Source organism: Pongo pygmaeus, chromosome 20 (genome assembly GCF_028885625.2).
Source record: "Pongo pygmaeus isolate AG05252 chromosome 20, NHGRI_mPonPyg2-v2.0_pri, whole genome shotgun sequence".
NCBI lineage: Eukaryota > Metazoa > Chordata > Mammalia > Primates > Hominidae > Pongo > Pongo pygmaeus.
Genome location: NC_072393.2, coordinates 35,175,001 through 35,184,058, shown reverse-complemented (window position 1 = coordinate 35,184,058; position 9,058 = coordinate 35,175,001). Strand labels below are relative to the sequence as shown.

The window sequence follows — 9,058 nt, the reverse complement described above, 5'->3', positions numbered from 1 at the left end:
AACAAATCTACATTTTTAGGTGATCTTTCAAAATCGGTCCTCGGTTTGAATTATCCATTAACTAGTGGGGATTCAAGCTCGCCCCCTTGTCATTAAAATACATATTCATAAAACTTTAAAGTTGCACTGTTCTAGTTACGAATAGCTTCTACTTTTCTAGGACATAATTTCACTTTGTTTAAGAAGAATTCATTAAAGAAGCTATAAATAACCTTTAAATATTTAGCCATGAATAGAGGGTGGACTGGCATTGATGGCTTATTTTAGTACTAATGCAGAATGCTTTTTAAAAGCTACATTTTAGCATGCATCAAGCTAATGATTAACTTGTAACGTTATTTTCAATGTTAGAATAAATTTCTCTTTATTTTGAGGAATTGTGGTAAAAGTAAATGTGTTATTTCAGTTAGCAGGAAAGTAGCCTTAAAGAATGAAAATGTTGGGAAGATGAAACTGTAAGGAATTTTTATTTAACATGTTTAAGCATCTAGACCTTTCCTTGTCTCCCAAAACATAATCCCAGTGAAACTGCAAAAACTAAGGGAGAAAGAAGTATCTGAGGAAGTGAAAGAATTCCAGATCTGTTGTGTGATACATGTAGCATATATATGAATCAAGGACATATCTGTACTCAATTTTGTATCATAAAGTTCACAACATTTTTGAGACCAAGTTTCATAAAGTTTTTACTAGGAAAAAAAAGTTTTACAAAATATCTTTCCAAAGAAATTTTCCCATAGAGTACAATTAATTCATGTAGCTTTCTTCCTTAAAGATTACAGTATGACATTCAGAGGGGCGAGGTTTCTTGAATAGCCAACTAGCCGCAAAACCTACAAGAGAAGTAGATTTTTTTAAAGTGCCTTTAAAATGTGAAAGCAAGTAATATAATTGTTGAATCTATTTGAAATTTTAAAATTTTCTTTAAAATGGTCCATATGGTATGCACAATATCACAGCTGGCACAAAACTGCCTGTATTTAGTTTGAAACACAAAAACAATGCATATGAACAGTATTCTTTGAAAAGTAATTCAAAATGCTGCCACTGCATCATAAAGGCAAATTTAGACAAGAGTGTTGACAGTATTCAGAGAATTAACAAAACAAGCTGAATATTAAAAGTATTCAGACAGTTACTTTGATTTTTTCAAATACCACTGATAAGGGTAAAAGAACTTGTTGCCAAAGTAACTCAGCATACCTTATTTCAAACTACATGTAACCTATTTTGCTATAGATATTCTAAACAAATGAACAACTAGGTGTTAGGATGTAAATTCCCATTTCCTAGACAGGGCCTAGTTTTTCTGTTGCAATCTGGCAGCTTTAAACTTTGAAACCCTCTTTCCAGTTTCTTCTGATGCTTCCGACAGAACTTCCTTTCGTTCTGGAATAGTGGGTAGTGCAGGATGAGCAATGGCTGGGTGTGGTGTTAAGGAAGGTGATACAAATTCTTTTTCTATAACAGTTCCAGAAAAAGCCTAGAAAACAAAAGTCAGGTTATGGTAATAAAATGCAAGTAAGACACCCACAAAATCTTCCCATTCACTAATCTAGCAATTCTTTTCATTAAAAGTAAATTCACAAGATTTTTGGCTAGACAACACTACTACACCAAAATACTAATTGTTCAGAGAAACCAACACCATTAAGTTTTAATTTCACCACCAAATAGAAGTAATTTTTACAGTATACATGCAAGAAAACAAAATGTAAAATGTAAATTTTATCTGGGAAAAAACAGAAATGGATAAATAAAAGGTCTTCAAACTTTCATACATTCCATTCATGTCCAGCCCATGCTGTGAAAAATAATGTATTAAAATAAAAATGCTATTAGAGTGTCACACTCTGACTTTTGTACATCAGTTGATGAATGAGCTATCTTATGGTGGCCTTGCTGCCTGCTAGCCAATAGCTTAGTTTCACCAGTACTGACATTTCTAACTGACATCTCTTTGGTGGTGCTTATGCAATTATTTAAATATTTTACTGCATATTGCCTCAATTTTAAAAGATCAGTGGAAGTTAGAAAATAAAAGTGCTGATACTAATAGGAATAAGTACAGGTTTCAAAATTTTAATATAATTAACTCAATGACAGAAATCAGAAGTTCCACAAAAAAAGAAATGACTCAATTTCACCTGGATGTTTGCTGCATTTAATCTGGTCAACTATATGTTCAACTGGAACAGAATTAAACAATGTGCATAAACTGCTGGAATTATCTGTACATGTCGTTTTATACAAAAATAGGTAAGACACAAGGAGTTAATTTTTTTTTTTTTTTTAAGATTGCTGGTATTTAGAACCTCCATCCTTCCCTCTACAAATGAAAATTTGACGGGTGAACTTTAATGTACTTTTTGCTTTCCTCTGTCTACCAAGTGCTCAAAATTAGTTAAAACAACGTATCACCTGAATAATTTAAAAAGCCACCTTCTTCTACCTTGCCCCACCACTGAAACAAAAACAAAGAAAGCCATCTCTCTCCTACATTATTTTTGGAGTTCAACTGGTAAAAGCAGCTTAAAGCTTACTTTCCTAAAAACTCCACTTTATCACGATGAGCACAGAGCCAGCCTTCTTCTCCTCCTTCTATTTAAAATGCCTTTGAAAAAGAGGTATTTTAGCATTTAAAAAGATACTAAAAAGGATATCTTCCAAAGTACTTACCATAATCATGAACTATTTCTTTGATGTTAAAAAATTTATAGCAACTACTATTAAACAAAATGCAAAGCTACTAAGGGTGAAATAAAAAATAGGTTCCACACTCTAGCTGTACCATGATACACTAAGTCCTTACAAAAAACTAATTTTCAAATATTTATCAGCAATTACCTGATAACATCCATTACCTGTTTTCTAACAGTATGGAAGACTATTAAATAAGGTAAGATACTTTCCAGGTCACCTAAGATCATTATACTAAGAAGAGGGGAAGAAAACATTCTAGTCATATGTACTGTCCCTAAATGCTACCAATCTCCATCCCCCATTACCATTTAATACACTGAGTATAATACCATTTAGTAAAAGCAATGGAATTTTTAGATAAGGTTATTTATATATATGCATGTATCTTACTGTATATACAAATGTGTACACTGGTTTGATCCAGGCATGGGTTCTCCAATCTTCCTAAATACTTTTTAAATTGAAAACTTCAAATACGCACCAAAACACAAGAATGAAGAAATCAATAGCCTTATATTTCACAGACATCCTTATTTGGGGATTTCCTAACCTCCCCTGCACCGCCACCAAAAACTGTAAGAAGTGTGGTGGTGAAAGTGTACTGAGTGTGCACTATCTTTTCACAGCTTTCATCAGATTATAAAACAATTCCATAATCCCCCAAGAGTTAAGTTTCACTGGTACAGGGTAAAATATTAGACTTTAGATAATTATCTGCTATGCATGCATTATTTTTCTTTAACTTAGCCAAGGTATTTAAAAGAGAATAGTGTAATCTGCTCCTTACACTATCAGAAAATGACCTACTGGTAATTTATTTAAAATAAACTGCTAAATAATTTCCTAGCTACAAATGTAATACATAATGCCAAGTAAGACATTTTAAATTTCCCATTTTGCTGAAATAGAACGTTAAGACAAGTAATGTGTTTATCAAAAAATAAACTATTTGAATATCACAGTATTTGTACTGTTTGTGACTATTAATTTTTTATTAATTAGTACCAAGAAAGTATAAAACCTAGAATTTAATCTTATGACTTTTCAGATTAAATAGCTAAAATTGGTCAAAGATACTATATGAAATAAAGAATTAAAAGAGACACACACACACCTCAGGTGTTATCGATAAGGGCAAAAGTTTCTTTTGTTGATTTTCTTGTGGTTCCTCTTCCAAAATGCTCTCACTGGTGTCACTGCAAGTGGCTTCTTCGCAGCTGATACTCCTCAAAACTCCCCGCCTATCATCAAATTCAGCAGCACTGCTTTCACTGGTGTCACTACACACACTATTCTCTCTACTTCGAGACTTCAGGATTGATTTGCGAGGGACATATTCTCCATTCACAACATCAACGAAGGCTCTGTGATATTCAAAACATATATATACATTCACTGTACGTAACTCATAAAACTGAGAATAACTTTTTGAAAATTTCCTTGAATCTATTCTAGAAATTAATCTGAAAATTTTTATTACAATCTTATAACTAAAATAGTCACAATCACAATAATTTTATAGCCTCAAACGGTATCTTCATACTATTTTGAAAGATATTTCTCTGGCCTAATAAAACACAGCATGTTATTTTATTTATTTATTTTATTATACTTTAAGTTCTAGGGTACATGTGCACAACGTGCAGGTTTGTTACATATGTATACATGTGCCATGTTGGTGTGCTGCACCCATTAACTCATCATTTACATTAGGTATATCTCCTAATGCTATCCTTCCCCCTTCCCCCAACCCCACAACAGGCCCCGGTGTGTGGTGTTCCCCACCCTGTGTCCAAGTGTTCTCATTGTTCAATTCCCACCTATGAGTGAGAACAAAAACACAGCATGTTATTTTTAAGCATGTCCTAGGTGGCAACAGCATGGTTTGCCAAAATTCTACATAAAGTTTTAGACCCACGTATACATTTAGCAATTTTCACTGATTTATAAATAAGGGTCATTGAAACAGTAGGTATTTTCAAGTGATAGTTTTCTCAACAAACAATTCCAAAAAAAAGAAAAAAAAAACCTGCAACAGTATAATTTCTACTCTGAAAAGGTAAACTGCATGCCAAGCATGTTACGGCTGTGGTAGAAACGTACGGCCCTAGCCCACTGGAAACAAAAATGCTTTCTGAAGATACAAGATTTTCTAACTAGACCATTTGGAAATGTTTCAAAAGCACTGGTGAAGAGGAGAAAGTGAAAAAAAAAATTCCTCCATTCCTACTGCTCTGGACTGGGAAGCTACAGCCGGTTAGCCTATCAGATCCTAAGTTAACTCTTCAGAACACTTCACTTTTCAGCGAGGGTCTTCTGTGTTACAGTCAACTTTCTCCAGTAAAGGTTCAGTGGCAGAAAGAGAGGCAAGGCCAGCAGACTGCCCTGCAGCTGTGAGCGCCTCCCACCTGTAAATGTCTGCAGGCGTCCTGATGGTCGGCAGCTCCTGGGCAGAGTGGCCACTGCCAGTGCTGTTCTTTCGTTTACGTTTGGCTTCTTCTTTCTTTTCACTGAATTTTAAAGTGGTATTCTTTCCAGTATTTATTCGGACCTAAAATTTCAGAGCAAGAACTTAAGAATCTTTTGACAAATTAAATCAAAGTGAAACCAAAACAAATAAACTCTATAACTAAAGAAATAATAGTAAGAGAGGCAGCTGAAATTTTCTGATGCTAAAATGATGTGCATTATCAGATGGAATTTTTAAAAAAGTTCTTACCTCATAGATCTATGACATCTAAAGAAAATCTTCTTTATTAACAAATCCTAGTCTTCAGTGTCTTTATTATTGTAGAGAAAGCAAAATACATTTGAACTAAATGCTAGATTTCTTATAAACTTCATATCACCCCATTCCTTTGATATAAGTGTTTGGCTTGAATTATGTATTTCAAAAGAAAGAGTATAAACAAAAATTCGGTAAGAATATAATCTTTAAGTCATAAAAGTACTATTAAATAGTGCCTATTTAGGATTTTTAAAACGTCTCTAATTTTTAGAAATTGAAGGAGTAAAAAAATAAAAACCAACCCTGTTCAGGGTTCACATGGGGTTAACATGTTATTTTTCTACCCCTAGTCAGCACTTGGAGCATACTTTCCACAATAATGACCATTTTTCCCTGTAACATTCCTGCAAATAATATTTGTTCTTTCTGTTTTATCTAAATGAAAACAGGAAAAAAGTAAAAGCCTGGCAAAAGAATCAAAAAGCGACCTTTTTTTCTGGCTAATCATCTCAGTCAACTTTTCCCGAAGAATCAGGGCAAGACCCCTTCAGTCTGATATATTAGAATATAAAAACACGAACAATTATTTCACTGCATATTGCAGCAGGAATAACTTCAGGAAGCTAAGAAATATCAAATATGTTTTAAACATATTTTACTAAATAATAATCACACACACTTAAGAATGATACCACAGACCCTTAACTCTGATACAGGCAATCGGGATATTCTATAGAAAGGGCACTTTTCACTGAGGCGAAAGAGTTCCTGTTTTATTATCAACCAGATCTATGTCTTCTAGGCCTTAAATTTCCCTGAGAAAGATGAATTAGATGAATTCCCAGTGTCTCCTTAGAGCAGTACATGGAGCAGAGAGAGGGCAAAGATGGACTTAAGGCAGCCTATCCTTCCTTCAATCAGAGCCAACCTGCTTTGATCTATTTTAAATACTGGGATTCTACAGTAAGTATGGAGGGAACAAAAGGCTTTTCATACTAGAGAAAAGCTTTAAAACTCTGTATTAGAAAATCTCCACAGTCACCCCCAGCTCTAAAATGCCAAAATTCTAAGTCATGATTATCCACAGATGTTTATATTTACTTTGTCAGAAAAGAAACTAATTTTTACTTCCTCCTACATTTTCCCTTTGTGCTTATGAAGTATTCATTTTATGTCCATAGAAAACAACCTGGTATAATTAAAAATTTAACTAATGCAGTCACTTTCAACATCCTAAGCACACCAAAACGTCCACAATATAATTAACTCCAGGATTCTTAAGAAAACTCTCTGAATGAAGGACAGGTGAAGTTACAGTAGTTGCCACTCAAATCTGATCCCCTTCCAGACCTCAAACAATGCATTGTTTCAGGGAACAATGGACCAATACCAGCTAACTAAATTTTTTTTTTCCCTTTCTCTTCTTAAATTGGTCAGAACAAGAGGCAAAAGATGATTTTCCTGTCTGGCACTATTCACAATGATAATGATTGTTAGTTAATATTGCTCTTCTAAAAAATATCATAATGCTTAATGTTCAAATTATATGCAAAATTAGTAAAGTTAAAAGTATACAAACCCTCTTAGGCTCAACAGTATGTGAAAAATATATTGTTGGTATAGAATTATCTCCAACCCCTAAAGCCTCATGGTCGTTATCACCATCATCGTTGTCAATGTTGTTGTTGTCGTCATCATCATCATCCTCATCATCATCATCATCATTATCATCATCACTGTGGTAAGAACTGGAACCATTCACTGAACAGTTCAACTGACTATTCACTTGACCACTGAATGGTTCTGAACTTGCAACATCCTTATGACAAGGAGTATGAGAGTCTGTTACTTGATGCATCACATTCACATTTGTGTTATGATCTTCCTTTTCCTCTTCAGAAGATGTCGTATCTTCTCCATTTGCAATCACAGTATCAGGCTTACTAGTAAGGGAGAAGAAAATTAACAAGATCAAACAAACATACTAGAATTTTACATTATTTAAATTTCCAGTTAGTTTCCATGGGTAAATACTAAGATCTTGAATAAAGTATTTTTAAAACTAGAATTGTAAGTTCAAAAACAAAAAAATGTTTTGAAATAAATTAACAAAAAACAGTTCCTATGCTGCTTCTATATATTGCGGTTATTCAGACATAAGTAGAATATAGAAGATAATTTTTTTATCTTTGCAAGATATTGGCCATATGCAATATAAATATAGTACCAATAATAATAAAGTTGTAAGAAATTCAGAGAACATTTATCTCTAAAGACTAGAAATTGAAACCACATAATACACACTTATTTTCTACTCCTATACTCAGAATATTTTACAATGAGCATGTATTATTGTAATTTTTAAAAATAAAGGATTTATACATATGCACATGAATATATCTATATGCATGAGTGAACATTTACCATACTTGATTCTATAAAAGATTTGAGGACCTTACAAAAATAACAAAATTGAAAATGCAACAGAACTGAAATAACATCATACAAAAAATAGAAAGAGAATCATGACCAAGGAAAATCACACGATCCAAAACTGGTTTTAAAAAATGAATAGTATCAGTTAATCAAAAAGACCTAAGAATTTATAGGTGAAACAGTAGGAAAAAGAAACTTTTATGCTTCCTGCCCTATTTTTCACAGAAACTAATTATTGCATATGGTACATCATTTAAGCAAAATAATATAGGAACTTCTCGAGTAGCAGACTTCATTTAGCATTTTAACAATTCCAAGTGTGTGCTAATGTGTATTTCAAACAGCAATTTGGTAGTTTCTCATACATATAGCTATCTGACCAGATAACAAATTACCTGCTCCAAAGTTTATAAAAGGAAAGCAAGAATAAACATTTTACTGTATCAAATTTAACTTCAAAGTGTATTTTTGTTTTTCACAACACATTCAAAGATAGAGCACTAACCTGGGTGTGGTATAAAAATACTTCATTTAAAATTTAACATTATATATATTAAATCCATGATTATTAAAAGCCAACTATCTGGTATAATTAATTATATAAAATAGGCTATAATAAAAAATGAAGATGTTGATCTTAAGTATTTAAGTACATGTACATGCATGGGAATATGCACAAACACACAATCCTATAAGAAAATATTCCAGAGAATTAATGTTTATCTTGAGGTGAAAGGATTATTGATAATATATTATGCTTCCCTGCATTTTCTTCAATTAACACATATTATTTTATTAATGAAGAAAAAGATTAATGAGGAAATGTGTATAGAAACAAATTATCTTGGAAAGATAATTTGTCATCAAGTACCTATCAAGTTCACCCAGCAATTCTTCTTGTCTTTCTAGTTCTTCAAGTCGAGCCCACAGTTCTTTATCAGCTAGCAAATCCTTGGATTTCACATCATTTGCAGTAACTGCTTCAAAAATATCTGAAGTTTTTGGTTTGGAATGCGGTTTATGAGCAATTCGGTGTTTTGCTATTTAGAAAAAGGAAAAGACGTGGCTGTTAATAGCCAACATAAAAAAGGCACAAACCCAGACTTAATGAGACTTTCTTTTGGGGCAAGGGAGATATTGAAACACAGGGGTCACAATTTTTAAGCCAAACAGGAGAACTCCAAGGATGAA

At 32.9% G+C, this 9,058-nt stretch overlaps 1 protein-coding gene across 7 annotated transcripts in view; it reads right to left on the bottom strand.

Moving 5' to 3' along the window:
- Positions 1 to 659: 659 nt before the first annotated feature.
- The window catches only part of URI1 (URI1 prefoldin like chaperone), a 90,277-nt gene continuing 81,878 nt past the window's right edge, over positions 660 to 9,058 (bottom strand). For 6 of the 7 annotated variants that reach the window (XM_054463720.2, XM_054463718.2, XM_054463716.2 and 3 more), the window contains 5 exons: positions 8,739 to 8,907; positions 7,011 to 7,374; positions 5,112 to 5,254; positions 3,818 to 4,067; positions 660 to 1,483 (listed from right to left, as the gene is read on the bottom strand). In XM_054463720.2, the coding sequence (XP_054319695.1) occupies positions 1,301 to 1,483; positions 3,818 to 4,067; positions 5,112 to 5,254; positions 7,011 to 7,374; positions 8,739 to 8,907 (1,109 nt within the window). In that variant the 3' untranslated portion in view covers positions 660 to 1,300. The remainder of the gene's footprint in view (positions 1,484 to 3,817; positions 4,068 to 5,111; positions 5,255 to 7,010; positions 7,375 to 8,738; positions 8,908 to 9,058) is intronic. The other variant, XM_054463722.2, reaches the window with a different exon arrangement.